The following is a 17,732-nucleotide window of genomic DNA, read 5'->3' on the forward strand; positions in this document are numbered from 1 at the left end:
CCAAGGGGCCAGGCAGGCCAAAGAACCAGGAAGTAGTGAAGCCAAGTTTGGCGGTAGCTTAGCGTAAAATTGTTTAAAGAAGTATGCGGGGCGGTGTTCCCCCGGGCCCAAGACACCCGGGCTTGACCTCAGTAGAAATTCCCGCGTTAAATATTATTTAAAACATCTTTCCACGGACCACATATTCATTTAGAAGCAATTGTTGATGGCATATTGGCATAGTTTAGCTAGTCAGCGAATCTTCGCAAATCTTGGATCAAAACCTCTCAATTTACAGCACAATGTAAACCTTCCACATAATTGATATGAGATACGTGTTTGATATGTTACCTGGTTGATGGGGTTCTGGGAGTTCTTCTACTCCCCAAGCCCGGCCCGAGGCCAGGCTTGACTTGTGAGAGTTTGGTCCACCAGGCTGTTGCTTGGAGCGGCCCCCGAGCTGGAGACGGAAATATGTCTGGTCATTCTCTCCCTGTCTGCTTGTACTACCTTCAGTTGCGAAGCATCTGATCACGAGGCCAATACAGTTTTAAAATTGTGGGCATCCGGACGCGCAGATATTTATTGAGGTAAACACATACACAGCCTCCCGACCCCCCCTCTAATCTCGTCTAAGTACGAGAGTACAGTACCTACACTCCCATGCATTATACATGTGTACTCTGGCTGGAGTGTAGAGTTCAGGAATAGTCCTCCCCTCCATCCCTCCCTGGTTACACATCAATTTGGCCTAGGTGACCTTGTCTTCAATAGCCTTGCTTCTCTTGCCTCCCTCGCCACGCTATTTCAAGAGGTCACTGATTCATCAACACCCTCCCAAATCAAAGCGGCCGGCCTCGGCGCCAAAGGTCGTAGAGTGCCACTAGTCGTTAGGGTCGCTGGAAGGATACATAAACATGAGCAGCTCGCCTGTAATTGTATTTAGAGGGTTGGAACTCTCTCCGGTCCGAGCGTTAGGCTACTAACGCGCGTAATTAGACCACATTCTGCACCAGCGTCGAGGGGAGAGTCATTTTCGTGCCAAATTGCGCTGTATTTTCATGTTGATCGGCCGTAATGGCGCCCGTCGCTAACGCCATCAACATGCTGGTATTGAATGGCAATAGCGGAGAGCTGCCGAGGAAAGTAAGGGGGTAAGTTCGAGGGCGCCCGAACTTACCGTGGCTGGTTGGAGAAATGGTTTGGCCTTCGTTATGGGTAAATACTGGTTATAGTGAGCGGAGAACAATTGCATTTCGGGTCTATGGTGAGCGGGGTGATTCCCCTTTATTGTTATATACTAGTTCTAGTGAAGTAGATATTTACTGCTACGTATAATCACGGTCCCTTGTTACTGACCCACAACTTGGCTCATCAATACATTTGGTGCCGAACCTGCCGGCTTTGCAATCCCTCCTCCAGGTTGATTTTGGAAGGCAAGTTCCTATCCACAGTCAAACGGCATTGATCATTGACGTAATGCAAGATTTTCCTAGTGTTGAATTCCAAATAAAGAAGTACGAGGCTTTTTGCCCAAGTCTGGCCTTTGTTCAGTCAATTGCTTCAATATTAAAGCCTTCCTGCAGGGTAGTCCCACGTCACAGGGGACACGGGCGATGGACATTCCTTGGTCTCTGGGTTGCAGCCGGGACAGTGGACAATGGGACACCGCTCACAACTGACTTTCAATCAGGTGATGCGTGTGTGTGTGGGACCACCACATGTGTAGTGTGTGGGACCACCACATGTGTGTGTGTGGGACCACCACATGTGTAGTGTGTGGGACCACCACATGTGTAGTGCAACTCTCGCTCAACCGAAAAACTCAATCCGGGTAGAGAGGTGGCACTACCTCCACAATGTAATATATATATATATATATATATATATATATATATATATATATATATATATATATATATATATATATATATATATATATATATATATATATATATATATATGCAATTGACGATCACAAAACACTGATCATTTTATGCGGAAAATCCACAGAGAAATATGAAATGAGGTGAACGTTTCGGCTTTGTTAAAGCCTTTGTCAACACCAGACTGACTCAACACCAGACTGTCAGTCTGGTGTTGACAAAGGCTTTAACAAAGCCGAAACGTTCACCTCATTTCATATTTCTCTGTGGATTTTCCGCATATATATATATATATATGATGCAATTGTGAATTCGTGTTTAATATACTGTAATTATAGACTTGAGGTCAGCTTTAAAGACTTTAAATCGACACATTGATACCCATTAACTTAACTTCTCGTCCCGGTAATTGCCCTTATCGCTAAGTGACATAAAGGTGAAGGGGATGTTGACCTCCAGGGCCAGTAACACGTGAGACAACAAGGAGGTTAGTAACCACCGGCTTATTGAATTTCCTATGTTACAATGGAAGACCAGAAATAGTATATACCATTAGCAGCGTCAGTGATCAGCAGCAGTAACAGCAGCAGTAACAGCAGCAGTAACAGCAGTAGTAACGGCAACAGTAACAGCAGCAGTAACAACAGCAGCAGTAACAGCAGCAGCAGTAACAGCAGCAGCAGTAACAGCAGCAGTAACAGCAGCAGCAGTAACAGCAGCAGTAACAGCAGCAGTAACAACAGCAGTAACAGCAGCAGTAACAACAGTAGCAGTAACAGCAGCAGCAGTAACAGCAGCAGCAGTAACAGCAGCAGCAGTAACAGCAGCAGCAGTAACAGCAGCAGCAGTAACAGCAGCAGCAGTAACAGCAGCAGTAACAACAGCAGCAGTAACAGCAGCAGCAGTAATAACAACAATATTAAAGAGCAGCAGTAAACAGCAGGAACATGAACAGTAACAGAGAAATCTTCCCAGCGTTTGTTTGTGTTGTTAAAGATTCGCTACCTGGAACAAAGTTCCAAGTAGCACGGGCTATGGTGAGCCCGTGTTCCCAGCGTTGCCCCACATGTCTCTTAAGCTCCTCAGGTCGTTAAAGTGATCCCACGGTGTCCCTTTATTCTGCTCAGCTGGCCACTGACTGGACCTCTCAGCTGGGCACTGACTGGACCTCTCAGCTTGGCACTGACTGGACCTCTCAGCTGGACACTGACTGGACCTCTCAGCTGGGCACTGACTGGACCTCTCAGCTGGACACTGACTGGACCTCTCAGCTGGGCCCTGACTGGACCTCTCAGCTGGACACTGACTGGACCTCTCAGCTGGGCACTGACTGGACCTCTCAGCTGGGCACTGACTGGACCTCTCAGCTAGGCACTGACTGGACCTCTCAGCTGGACACTGACTGGACCTCTCAGCTGGGCACTGACTGGACCTCTCAGCTGGACACTGACTGGACCTCTCAGCTGGGCACTGACTGGACCTCTCAGCTGGACACTGACTGGACCTCTCAGCTGGGCACTGACTGGACCTCTCAGCTGGGCACTGACTGGACCTCTCAGCTGGGCACTGACTGGACCTCTCAGCTGGGCACTGACTGGACCTCTCAGCTGGGCACTGACTGGACCTCTCAGCTGGGCACTGACTGGACCTCTCAGCTGGGCACTGACTGAACCTCTCAGCTGGGCACTGACTGGACCTCTCAGCTGGGCACTGACTGGACCTCTCAGCTGGACACTGACTGGACCTCTCAGCTGGGCACTGACTGGACCTCTCAGCTGGACACTGACTGGACCTCTCAGCTGGACACTGACTGGACCTCTCAGCTGGACACTGGGCACTCCTAGTAATTCCATGCCTAATACTCGCTATATTAGGCCTAATATAGTACTTATATATGTGCTATAATGGCCTAGGAATATTTAAGTTTCGTCTTAAGATTTATATTTGCGGACTGTAAAGTTAATAGTAAGAAAAAGTGGTGTACTGGTGATCCGTCATTATATGTTGGTACTGTCCACCCAATAGTTACTATTGGTACTATCATTTAAGGTGGCTAGGCAGGAGCAGGAGGCCTGGTCGACAACCGGGCCGCGGGGACACTAAGCCCCGGAAGCACCTCAAGGTAGGCGGACACTCTCGCACTCCACTCTCACTCGACTTCCCCCCTCTCACACACCCTTGACTCGCACCCCCTCTTAATAACATGCTCCCTTTATCAGGCTCTCACTCTGTGCCTCTCCCAAGCCCCTCTCACTCTTGACATCACTCCCTGTCACTATATTTCCAATTGCAAGTCCTCCCTTCCTCTCACTGTCTGCGTCAGGCCTGCCTCTCTACTCTCCCTCCCCGCTGCCTCTGTAATAATGCCTCGCACAGCTCTCCTCTATTTTACATGGGTCATTGTGTCACTTTCACCGCTGTATTTCCTCTTGCAATATACAGGCGCATGTTTCCTCCTGACACGCAACACACAGACGATGGCTACGGCTGGCTACGGCAGGCTACGGCAGGCTACGGCAGGCTACGGCAGGCTACGGCAGGCTACGGCAGGCTACGGCAGGCTACGGCTGGCTACGGCTGGCTACGGCAGGCTACGGCAGGCTACGGCTGGCTACGGCTGGCTACGACAGGCTACGGCAGGCTACGGCAGGCTACGGCTGGCTACGGCACCCTACGGCAGGCTACGCGAGCAGCGAGAGATATTAAGTTGTTATAGCACAGTCCGTTCTCGCCAGCGTTCCCAACGTCATGAAACAGGTGTACTAAAGTGCCTCATCCTAAACTACCAGGGGGACCTACGAACAGAAAACGGGGACATTGTGTCAATTTCGCGAGCTGCTGCCATTTTCTAGTACGACAGTTTTTGTTTTATTGGCCTTAGGTAAAGTATACGTCAAAATGCGACGTGCTATATAGAAGGACGGGTTGGAGGAACTGAGCTCAGTTCCTCGCCTGCAGGCTGGCAGGCCCGACTGTCCGACCCGCCCATCATTTTAGCACCTCTACTACCAATTCTGTCAAAGACTTCAGATGACACACAAACAGTGGCCTCCGTCCCCTACCAGAACACACAAGCACCTAGACCTTCCACCAGTACCTTAACATCACTCGTACATGCCAACATTCAGGGTATGAAAACACGCAAATAAGTGTGCACATTATAGTTGGGCGCCTACATGAGACAAATGCAGTGTTCGCGCAGCCCTTACTGAAACTCACACATAATGATGGTGAAATATGGTTACCGGAATACAATCTTTTCAGATGTGAGAGGTAGCACAGGCTACAGGGTGGTGGGGGTCAGCCACCAAAGACACACTCGTATGTACTGAGCTGCGGAACAACACAAATGATATGGTGGAAGTGCTGATAACTAAAATAGATATCATATGTTATTGTCCTTTTGTATAAGTCACCGGAGGCAAATCCTCGACTTAAAGAATAGCTAATGAAAATAGAATACCGCTGAGAAAACCTGACAAATGCGGCCCCAACCGTCATCTTTTACTATTGGTGCAATTAATAAGCTGAGAGACAATTTTATCAACATTAAAGGCACAACAATTTCCAACAGTTTCCCTCTACAGGCATATGGCATAACTGGCCAACCTCTCAGTGTTAAAAAGAGAATTTGATATACACCTTCAAAGGGTACCTGATCAACCAGGCTGTGATTCACGACTCTGGCAGCGAGCAGCCGCGCCGAACAGCCTAGTTGACCAGACTACCAACCAGGAAGGATGGTCAGAGACTGGCCCGCAGGGAAGTTGATCCTCGGAATCGTGGAAAGTGAACCGACAGTGACCCGTGACCAAGAATCATGCTCTCTCTCCGTCCCAGACACTCGTTAATTGGCTTTTAACATGTGGACGGATTTCGAATGACGGCGGGAAAGCAGTATCGAGCCCCCCCTCCCCCCCCCTTCCCCCCCACCCGAGGCTCAATACTACGACCCAATATGTAACGCCAGTTTTATGGAGCACCGTCACTTTGAACTCTTCATGCTTGAGGAGTTTGACCTTTTAGTACTGCGCTCTTGCACGTGTGATCAGACTTAAAACCAATTTGGCACAAGACAAAATAACTGCGACGAGACATAGAGTAATGTCTTCCTCAAGCTCCGCCACCTTCACTATTACCACACTGTAAACAAAACTAATCAACAAATAATCTCTTGAATTATATCGTATAGCTTTGAATATCAACAAATATCAGACACATTGTCCAGAGAAGTTGTCGTTTGAATGTATGTAGCAAACAAAAAACAAAACAAGATGAAGAAACATTGACTTCAGTTCTGAATTTAAAACTGTAAAGAGCTTGAAATTAACACGTATATTTATCCAGAGAACCTTCCTCTACCTTATTGACCATCTGCTATACATACATATATATATATATATATATATATATATATATATATATATATATATATATATATATATATATATATATATATATATATATATATATATATATATATGTAGAAACTCGTCTAATATTGCTTCTGCTGCTTTTAATCCCTTGCCAATTGCAAAACATGCATATGGTAAAATGTTAAATCGTCTCCTGAAATTGATCAAGTAAAGAATACTTTCTTACAGCCAGAACCAAAATACAGAATTTCTTCATATAGAAGAACAATGTTTCTTAAATATATGCTCATTGTCAGCAACAGACTTCACATCTATTCATCAAGGGTTCAACGCTTGATGGGGCATAACTGGCCGACCCCTCATAGTATTCAAGAGAGAACTTGACAAACACCTCCAAAGGATACCTGATCAACCAGGCTGTGACTCATATGTCAGGCTGCGAGCAGCCGCGTCCAAATGCCTGGTTGACCAGTCCAGTGAACAGGAGGCCTGGTCGACGACCGGGCCGAGAGGTCGCTAAGCCCCGAAATCACCTCAAGGTAACCTCAAGGCAACCTCAAGGCAAGGTACTCATCGTTCCACAGACTACACCCACTCATACTCAACCCATGGGCGGTAGTGGACTCCATACTCATCCCGTGGACGGTAGTGGACCCCATACTGATCCCATGGATGGTAGTGGACCCCATACTGATCCCATGGGCGGTAGTGGACCCCATACTGATATCATGGGTGGTAGTGGACCCCATACTGATCCCATGGACGGTAGTGGACCCCCATACTCATCCCCATAGCCATAGTGTAGGGTGTAGTAAACCCCCATAGACATGATGTGGGGTGATTGATTGACGAGGATCAAGCCAGCCAATAAGTGGCACGGGCATGAATAGCCCGTGATGGTGTTGGGTTGTAGAGGGACAAGGCCACAGAGGAACACCCTGGGCTCAGATACCCCCACACGAAACAATAAATGTCTTCAACTACCTGTCTGTCTGAATGAAAGGTAATATGAATGACCCGGGGGGTTTTATTAGTATTGAATACTCTACAGCTGTGTTTGTTTCTTCCCGGCAGGTCACGAGGAACATGATGAGTGAGTGACCATCGTGAAGGTACCTTCCTTAGGTAAGTCATCAACCTTCGTCTTGTTCTTGTGCGTCTATCTACCTAGCTATCTACCTACCTCCCTACCTACCTACCTATCTACCTACCTACCTATGTACCTACCTACCTACCTACCTACCTACCTACCTACCTACCTACCTACCTACCTACCTACCTACCTACCTGCCTACCTATCTACCTATCTGCCTATCTACCTACCTACCTACCTACCTACCTACCTACCTACCTACCTACCTACCTACCTACCTACCTACCTACCTACCTACCTACCTACCTACCTACCTGCCTACCTATCTACCTATCTGCCTATCTACCTACCTACCTTTCTACCTACCTACCTACCTACCTAATAACTGTATTTTCTACCTCGGGTTTCTATTTACTATTTAGACCTGCAGGATCGAGCTGTTAGCTCTTGGACCCCGCCTTTCTAACTGCCCGTTGTCTTATGTACTCACTCCTGTGTTCACTCTCTGTCTCTCTCTCAATAAAATTCTTTCAAATTTTTATTAGTCTTTTCATTAGTGTCAGATAAGAAAGGTGCGCCCACGCCCATGTGGCAGTATCTCTCTCTCTGATAACATCAACAATTCTTAAAAATATAAAACCTAGATAACGACATTTGGGCAAGTTTCCTTACTGCAGAGGCTTGTGATCCTCTACCAGCAAATTAGCTCCCCGTGTTTCATTATACATAGTGTTCGTTATACATAGTGGGGTCCGTATTATGTGTCTAGCTGGCCACTCTCTAGCCAGTCACTGCTAGGGAGACAATGATGAGCCAATAATGCGTACCTAGGTAGGCATTCTAAAGGGTAGGCACCCTTTAGAATGCCTACCTAACCAATGCCTAAACACCAATAAGTTACTTGTTAAAAATGCAGCTGGCCAAAATAAAAATCCCCAGGAAAAGCGGGAGGACATTTCACAAGTCACTGACATCCTGTTTAGCACAAGTTTATGATTATGACAAATGCTGCTGCTCATTCATCCTGTACTGAGCGTTGTACCCACTCATGTGCAGTGTGGCTTCTCGTGTATTTCAGCCTGCTTCTGTGTCTTGTATACTTGATTCTCCCCCTTGTCTTTCTTGCCATAAATTATTATCTTCAGTGTGTGTGTATGTTTTAGATGTGTATTCACCTAGTTGTATTCATCTAGTTGTGCTTGCGGGGGTTGAGCTCTGCCTCTTTCGGCGCACCTGGTTGATGGGGTTCTGGGAGTTCTTCTACTCCTCAAGCCCGGTCCGAGGCCAGGCTTGACTTGTGAGAGTTTGGTCCACTAGGGTGTTGCTTGGAGCGGCCCGCAGGTCCACATACCCACCACAGCCCGGTTGGTCCGGCACTCCTTGAAGGAAACAATCTAGTTTCCTCTTGAAGATGTCCACGGTTGTTCCGGCAATATTTCTTATGCTCGCTGGGAGGGTGTTGAACAACCGTGGACCTCTGATGTTTATACAGTGTTCTCTGATTGTGCCTATGGCACCTCTGCTCTTCACTGCTTCTATTCTGCATTTTCTTCCATATCGTTCACTCCAGTACGTTGTTATTTTACTGTGTAGATTTGGTACTTGGCCCTCCAGTATCTACCAGGTGTATATTATTTGATATCTCTCTCGTCTCCTTTCTAGTGAGTACATTTGGAGAGCTTTGAGACGATCCCAATAATTTAGGCGCTTTATCGCGTCTATGCGTGCCGTATATGTTCTCTGTATTCCCTCTTATTTCAGCAATCTCTCCTGCTCTGAAGGGGGAAGTGAGTACTGAGTAGTACTCAAGAAGGGACAACACAAGTGACTTGAAGAGTACAACCATTGTGATGGGATCCCTGGATTTGAAAGTTCACGTAATCCATCCTATTATTTTTCTGGCTGACGCAATATTTGCTTGGTTATGCTCCCTAAACGTTAGGTCGTCAGACATTATTATTCCCAAATCCTTTACATGCTGTTTTCCTACTATGGGTTATCTTGAGATACATTTGATTGTTTTGTACCCTGTATTATATTTAAGGTCCTTACTTTTACCGTAGTAATTACGTACCGTAATTTACGTACCGTACCTAAGTACCTGGAATTTATCACTGTTAAACATCATGTTATTTTCTGATGCCCAGTCGAAAACTTTATTAATATCAGCTTGAAGTTTTTCAATGTCTTCAGCCGAGGAACTTTTCATACTGATTTTTGTGTCATTTGCAAAGGATGATACGAAACTGTGACTTGTATTTTTGTCTATATCTGATATGAGAACCCTCTCTATGAGAATAGAGAAGATTCTATTAGAGAATAGAGAGGAGGAGAATAGAGATTCTATATGAATCCTCTCTATGAGAATATCCTCTCAACTGTCAATCAATGAACTGTTACTAACTGCTAACTAATTTTTCACACACACACACACACACACACACACACACACACACACACACACACACACACACACACACACACACACATTCAATTCACGGGAACTGACAGGGTAGATAAGGATAAACTGTTTAACACGGGTGGGACGCGAACAAGGGGACACAGGTGGAGACTGAGTACCCAAATGAACCACAGGGACGTTAGAAAGAACTTTTTCAGTGTCAGAGTAGTTTACAGATGGACTGCATCAGCATGGAGCCCGTACCTTGTCAAGCACAAGACGAAGCTGGAAAAAGTCCAGAGGTATGCCACTAGACTAGTCCCAGAACTAAGAGGCATGAGTTACGAGGAAAGGCTGCGGGAAATGCACCTTACTACCCTGGAAGACAGAAGAGTAAGGGGAGACATGATCACAACCTACAAAATCCTCAGGGGAATCGACCGGGTAAACAAGGATAAACTATTCAACACTGGTGGGACGCGAACAAGGGGACACAGGTGGAAACTGAGTAACCACATGAGCCACAGAGATATTAGAAATAACTTTTTCAGTGTCAGAGTAGTTAACGGATGGAATGCATTAGGCAGTGATGTGGTGGAGGCTGACTCCATACACGGTTTTAAATGTAGATATGATAAGAGCCCAGTAGGCTCAGGAATCTGTACACCAGTTGATGTCGGAAAATCCGACACCATTTAATATATCATACAGATAATAGCTGTATTACCAACAAGTTACCCATAGAAAACGTAACTTGTAGTGGAATTACCGTCTATAGAAAACGGGATATCATCACCACATACTATTATAATTCACCAGCTATTCTGCTGGGAATTATTCTTAAATACATAAGTCTTTGGACTTTACCATCATAAAAACATCTTATATAAATTAACTTAATTATCAATATTAAAGTAGAGTAAATGTGACCCTTCTATCACCTTTGGACATCTGGACAATGTAAGCCAGGCGTCAGGAGGAAGGAGGGCAGCCATTGTTGTGTCACCTCCGAGACGTGTGGAGCAAATTCGGCTCCTATCATTCTGGACAATGTCGGCCAGTAACGTCAATAGTATGGAGTGTTAAACAGCCATTATTTATAACGAGACCAGAGGCTCACACGGGAGCAAATTCGGCTCCTGTTAATTTTACTTGGACGTAGTGTTATGGAAACCAAAGGTGTACCATTTTTCAACATGCTGTCTACATATCAAGTTAAGTGTTCTTTCCGAAACCCATGTATCTTCATTTATGGCCATTAATGTCATTATATAGGGTGACCCAGTTAGATCACGTGGAAGCCTCAAACTAAAGGTAATTAAGCCAGGTCTTCAATGTTCCATGTACAGTTTTCTCTGATATAGCTTGTCATATATAGGATTCTGGCTTCACAGCTAGCGCACTTTTGACAGGTCAAGACGAGGATGCAAGATTTGTGCACCAGTTACTGGGTGATATGGAAGCTACCTCAAAGAGGATAATTTGGTGTCTACACCCTAGTTATACCTGGTGGACTAACCTGCTGTACTATAAGATAAGGAACCTTTACAATGTATGTAGTTAATTTTGTAGTTTGATTGGCTGCATATATATATAAACTATTAAACCCCCCCTAATGTGTAGAGGATCAATTTGTGAGATTATGAGATTATTGCAGAAATACAGTCCACTTATCATTATACAAATTGCTATCGAAGTATATAAATTAACGTAAATATAAATTCATATAAATTAAATAAATATAAATCTCACAGGTCGGTTCCCACAGTTGATTGACAGTTGAGAGGCGGGACCAAAGAGCCAAAGTTCAACCCCCGCAAGCACAAATAGGTGAGTACAAATAGGTGAGTACACACACACACAGGAAGCAGCCCGTAACAGCTGTCTAACTCCCAAGTACCTATTTACTGCTAGGTAACAGGGGCATCAGGGTGAAAGAAACTCTGTCCATTTGTTTCCGCCTATCCCCTGCCCTACCTGGCCGGGATCGAACCCGGACCATGGGATTACCAGTCCCAAGCGCTGTCCATTCAGCCACGGCCCCCCTGTTGAGGGTTCCCCGTGTGTGTGTGTGTGTGTGTGTGTGTGTACTCACCTAATTCGCCTAATTGTGCATGCGGGGGTTGAGCTCTAGCTCTTTGGTCCCGCCTCTCAACTGTCAATCAACAGGTGTACAGGTTCCTGAGCCTATTGGGCTCTTATCATATCTACACTTGAAACTGTGTATGGAGTCAGCCTCCACCACATCACTGCCTAATGCATTCCATTTGTCAACCACTCTGACACTAAAAAAGTGTGTGTGTACTCACCTAGTTGTGCACACCTCACCACTCACACACACACACTCACCTGTGTGTGTGTGTGTGTGTGTGTGTGTGTGTGTGTGTGTGTGTGTGTGTGTGTGTGTGTGTGTGTGTGTGTGTGTGTGTGTTCCCCGTGTTGTGTGTTAAGCATGTATTAGTGTCGGGCTCACGTTTTTCTGTTAATAATGAAAGCATAATAAATTGTTCCGAAGAGCTGCCACTGTAAACAAACCTGGTGATCGTACCTACGTCAACATGCAGGATACGAACATTACAAACGAACACTTAGGCGACGACACAAGTGCTTGTGGCTGATTTTGTTGACCAGACCACACACTAGAAGGTGAAGGGACGACGACGACGTTTCGGTCCGTCCTGGACCATTCTCAGGTCGATTGTGGCTGTGTGAGTTGGTCACTCTGGTATACCTATAACGCCTCAACGGCTTTTCAGATTTCATGTGAAGATTCAACTTTTTACCATAACGTCTGCAGGTATGTTGTTGCACTAGCGATCAACTCAATTTCGATTTGATAATATGTTTATTGTGGCGCTGGGAAGCGTTTTTATGCCGTCTTGAAGCCAGGATTCTTAAGACGGGTTATATTATAATATTGATGATCTGTTAAGCTTTTTCTTGATATAAGATTTGACATTTGTATTGGAAACATGTTATAGGAAGCTCGTATGCATGTGTGTGTGTGTTCTCGCGTTATTTCTACACCACAACAGCCTGGTAGGTCAGTCTGGAGCATTCTTAACAGTCAGTAAACGCGTCAGATTGAAATGTCAAGTGAATATAATATGTTATCTAGTCGGGTACTTGTGTATCCCGTCCGCCATACTTGTTATCTCTGGGGTGGGCCTGCTGTGTGTGTACATACATGTACGAGTACGAGTGCATGTGTTGTACTCAAGAGTACACCACATGTACACACAGTACGTGTGTACATGTGGACTGTAGTCCGTGTGTAACACTTTATCTCTGGAGTGTGCCGGTCCTGAGCTAAGGCTGGCTACAAGGGGACTAACTATAATCCCCGAGACCCCACCCAGTTCGACTCCCGTGAGTTGAAGTTTTAAAAGGTCACAATCTTTGATAATCTTGATTAAGCTAAAAAAAAAAAAGTCTGAGCTCCCCCCTGGCTTAAAGCATCTTAAGATGTACGTATGTGGACAAATTTCCGCGGTTTTACATATTGGATATATTGAGAAATACAGTACAAGCCAAATTGGTCCGTGTGCGGATTGTCCTTCCACTGTGCCTGATACGGCCCCAAGGGCTGTTGATCGGCCCTTGTTCGTTACGGTGCAGCGGTGGTTTGATTGTTATGTGTCGTAATTGTTAATTGTTAAATTGGTGGTTTATATGATTAAAATTAGAGGTTCACGGTGACGTATGAAGGTGAAAACATGAGACATTAATTAGTGCGTTGTTGTGATTGTTAACAAGGGTTTCTTTTACCATTAACAAGGGGTTGATTCTGCAATTAACAAGGAATGATTATGCTAATAACAAGGGATAACCGCCACTAACAAGGGTTAATTCTTCTATTAACAAGGGTTGATTCAGCTATTTGCTTGTTTATGGCGAATGTATCACGTATTCTTAAAGAGGTCATTCCAAGTGCTTGTTGGTGTCCACGGTATTCTCAGTGTGTGTTACAGGGTGCCACTGTAGGTGCCGTAGAGTGCCATGCCCTGGCAAGATGATGGTTGAGGCGGGCGCTGTGTCGTACACCATCATGTGCCAGTCTCACTAGCTAATCTTTAAACTTGATTGGAGAGTCATCTGGTGATTTGCATACCAGAATAGTATTGATCATTGAGTTGGGTCTGGTGAGACTTCTCACCCACATCATGGGGGGGGGGGATGTGGTGACCCGTTGTGACCTAAACCTACATGCGAAGCAGATCGGCGCCTCTTACTGCATTCAAACACAAGAGCCTCGAATACTTGTATTCTGTTTTAGACCCGTGTTGGCCCATTGTGTTGCAGTAATACCCGCAAGATGGCTCCACCCTCCGGCCCGTTGTTCGTGCACTATTCCTGCTCACACTGTCAAGAGCCAAGTCCTCGTCACAGTCCTCACTGCTGCTTTGTTACGTAGTCTGCTAATATATTCTCTTCTCAGCATTAACAGTTCATAATGCCTTGGCAGGTGTTGGTGGCCCCTTCTCGCTGCCCGGGTATATATGATTCATTGCAGAGTTTCATGAAGGCTCTAATGTTGTTGTACAGTACAGTATTGTACTTGCGAGGGCGTGCTTCAGCTCTTTGGTCCCGCCTCTCAACCGTCAATCAACTGATGTACAGATTCCTGAGCTTACTGGGCTCTATCATATCTATATTTGAAACTGTGTATGGAGTCAGCCTCCACCACATCACTGCCTAATGTATTCCACCTGTTAACTACTTTGACACTGAAAAAGTTCTTTCTAACGTCCCTGTGGCTCATTTGGGTACTCTGTTTCCACCTGTGTCCCCTTGTTCGCGTACCACCCGTGTTGAATAGTTTATCCTAGTCTACCCTGTAAATACCCCTGAGGATTTTGTAGGTAGTGATCATGTCTCCCCTTACTCTTCTGTCTTCCAGTGTCGTAAGGTGCATCTCTCGCAGCCTTTCCTCGTAACTCATGCCTCTTAGCTCCGGGACTAGTCTAGTGGCATACCTCTGAACTTTTTCCAGCTTCGTCTTGTGCTTGTCAAGGTACGGGCTCCATGCTGGGGCCGCATACTCCAGGATTGGTCTTACATATGTGGTGTACAAGATTCTGAATGATTCCTTACACAGGTTCCTGAACGCCGTTCTGATGTTAGCCAGCCTCGCATATGCCGCAGACGTTATTCTCTTTATGTGGGCTTCAGGAGACAGGTTTGGTGTGATATCAACTCCTAGATCTTTCTCTCTGTCTGTTTCATTAAGTACTTCATCTCCTATTCTGTATCCTGTGCCTGGCCTCCTGTTACCACTGCCTAGTTTCATTACTTTGCATTTACTCGGGTTGAACTTCAACAGCCATTTGTTGGACCATTCACTCAGTCTATCCAGGTCATCTTGTAGCCTCCTACTATCATCCTCTGTTTCAATCCTCCTCATAATTTTTGCATCGTCGGCAAACATTGAGAGGAACGAATCTATACCCTCTGGGAGATCATTTACATATACCAGAAACAGTATAGGTCCAAGGACTGACCCCTGCGGGACTCCACTTGTGACGTCTCGCCAATCTGAGACCTCACCCCTCACACAGACTCGTTGTCTCCTGTTGCTTAGGTACTCCTCTATCCACCGGAGTACCTTCCCTTTCACTCCAGCCTGCATCTCCAACTTACGCACTAGCCTCTTGTGTGGCACTGTATCAAAGGCTTTCTGACAATCCAAAAATATGCAGTCTGCCCACCCTTCTCTTTCTTGTCTTATTTTTGTTGCCTGGTTGTAGAATTCAAGTAACCCTGTGAGGCAGGACCTGCTATCCCTGAACCCATGTTGATGCTGTGTTACAAAGTTCCTTCGCTCCAGATGCTCCACTAGTTTTTTTCGCACAATCTTCTCCATCAGCTTGCATGGTATGCAGGTTAGGAACACTGGCCTGTAGTTCAGTGCCTCCTGTCTATCCCCTTTCTTGTATATCGGGACTACGTTAGCTGCTTTCCAAATATCTGGCAGTTCCCCTGTTGCCAGTGATTTGTTATACACTATGGAGAGTGGTAGGCACAGTTCTCTTGCTCCTTCCTTTAGAACCCAAGGGGAGATTCCATCTGGGCCTATAGCCTTCGTCACGTCCAACTCTAGTAAACACTTCCTTACTTCCCCACTGGTAATCTCAAACTCTTCCAGTGGTTCCTGGTTAGCTATTCCCTCACTTACCTCTGGAATTTCTCCTTGCTCTAAGGTGAAGACCTCCTGGAATTTCTTATTCAATTCCTCACACACTTCCTTGTCATTTGTAGTGAATCCTTCCGCCCCTATCCTTAATCTCATAACCTGTTCCTTTACTGTTGTTTTTCTCCTAATGTGGCTATGCAACAATTTAGGCTGAGTCTTTGCCTTGCTTGCGAGGCCATTTTCGTATTGTCCTTCTGCCTCTCTTCTCATCCTGACGTATTCATTCCTGGCATTCTGGTATCTTTCTCTGCTCTCCAGAGTCCTGTTATTCCTATAGTTTCTCCACGCCCTTGTTTGCTGCGTCCTTGCACTTCTGCGTAATGTAATCCATCATATCTTGGGCCGTCTTTCCCCTGAGCTCTGTTTCCCATGCTATATCTGTTAGGAATTTTCTTATCCCCTCATAGTTTCCCTTTCGGTATGCTAACCTTTTGGTTTCGGTATCCCTCCTCGAGTTCAATAACCCTTCTTCAATCAAGTACTCAAACACCAGTACACTGTGGTCGCTCATTCCTACTGGGTCCTCAAAACCGATTTCTCTTATGTCGGAGTCGTTCAGAGTGAAGACTAGGTCGAGTCTCGCTGGTTCGTCATTGCCTCTCATGCTTGTGGGTTCTCCGACATGCTGGGTTAAAAAGTTGCTTGTCACCACCTCCAATAGTTTGGCTCTCCACGTATCCTCGCCTCCATGCGGTTCCTTGTTCTCCCAGTCAATCTTTCCGTGATTGAAGTCGTCCATGATGAGCAGGTGGGATCTATTTCTACAGGCAGCAGAGGCTGCCCTCTCAATTATAGTGTTAACTGTGTGTGTGTGTGTGTGTGTGTGTGTGTGTGTGTGTGTGTGTGTGTGTGTGTGTGTGTGTGTGTGTGTGTGTGTGTGTGTGTGTGTGTGTATGTGTGTGTGTGTGTGTGTGTGTGTGTATGTGTGTGTGTGTGTGTGTGTGTGTGTGTACTCACCTAGTTGTACTCACCTAGTTGTGTCTGCAGGATCGAGCATTGACTCTTGGATCCCGCCTTTCGAGCATCGGTTGTTTACAGCAATGACTCCTGTCCTATTTCCCTATCATACCTGGTTTTAAAATTATGAATAGTATTTGCTTCCACAACCTGTTCCTGAAGTGCATTCCATTTCCCCACTACTCTCACGCTAAAAGAAAACTTCCTAACATCTCTGTGACTCATCTGAGTTTCAAGCTTCCATCCATGTCCTCTCGTTCTGTTACTATTCCGTGTGAACATTTCGTCTATGTCCACTCTGTCAATTCCTCTGAGTATCTTATACGTTCCTATCATGTCCCCCCTCTCCCTTCTTCTTTCTAGTGTCGTAAGGCACAGTTCCCTCAGGCGTTCTTCATACCCCATCCCTCGTAGCTCTGGGACGAGTCTCGTTGCAAACCTCTGAACCTTTTCCAGTTTCATTATATGCTTCTTCAGATGGGGACTCCATGATGAGGCGGCATACTCTAAGACTGGCCTTACGTAGGCAGTGTAAAGCGCCCTAAATGCCTCCTTACTTAGGTTTCTGAATGATGTTCTAACTTTTGCCAGTGTAGAGTACGCTGCTGTCGTTATCCTATTAATATGTGCCTCAGGAGATAGATTAGGTGTTACGTCCACCCCCAGGTCTCTTTCACGCGTCGTTACAGGTAGGCTGTTCCCCTTCATTGTGTACTGTCCCTTTGGTCTCCTATCTCCTAGTCCCATTTCCATAACTTTACATTTGCTCGTGTTGAATTCTAGTAGCCATTTCTCTGACCATCTCTGCAATCTGTTCAGGTCCTCTTGGAGGATCCTGCAATCCTCA

General features: G+C 45.7%; 2 protein-coding genes across 2 annotated transcripts in view; both read left to right on the forward strand.

The window, feature by feature from the left end:
* Positions 1-17,732, forward strand: part of LOC123761727 (receptor-type guanylate cyclase Gyc76C) — a 321,982-nt gene that overhangs the window by 167,258 nt on the left and 136,992 nt on the right. Inside the window, 1 exon segment of the mRNA XM_045747876.2 lies at positions 7,316-7,366. The gene's annotated coding sequence lies outside the window, so the exon portion shown is untranslated.
* On the forward strand, positions 1,057-3,535 carry LOC138368283 (type VI secretion system spike protein VgrG1b-like). The gene is made up of 2 exons (XM_069330836.1): positions 1,057-1,125; positions 2,993-3,535. Exons 1-2 carry the CDS (start codon positions 1,057-1,059, stop codon positions 3,533-3,535), a joined length of 612 nt encoding a protein of 203 aa, XP_069186937.1.

The sequence above is a fragment of the Procambarus clarkii genome, chromosome 24, assembly GCF_040958095.1.
Source record: "Procambarus clarkii isolate CNS0578487 chromosome 24, FALCON_Pclarkii_2.0, whole genome shotgun sequence".
NCBI classification, from domain to species: Eukaryota; Metazoa; Arthropoda; class Malacostraca; order Decapoda; family Cambaridae; genus Procambarus; species Procambarus clarkii.

Bases quoted from the DNA above. Each gene is read 5' to 3' on its own strand.
- LOC138368283 (XM_069330836.1), top strand. From the start codon at position 1,057: ATGGCGCCCGTCGCTAACGCCATCAACATGCTGGTATTGAATGGCAAT. The intron at 1,126-2,992 runs GTAAGGGGGTAA...TATTCTGCTCAG, and splicing joins GCGGAGAGCTGCCGAGGAAA to CTGGCCACTGACTGGACCTC.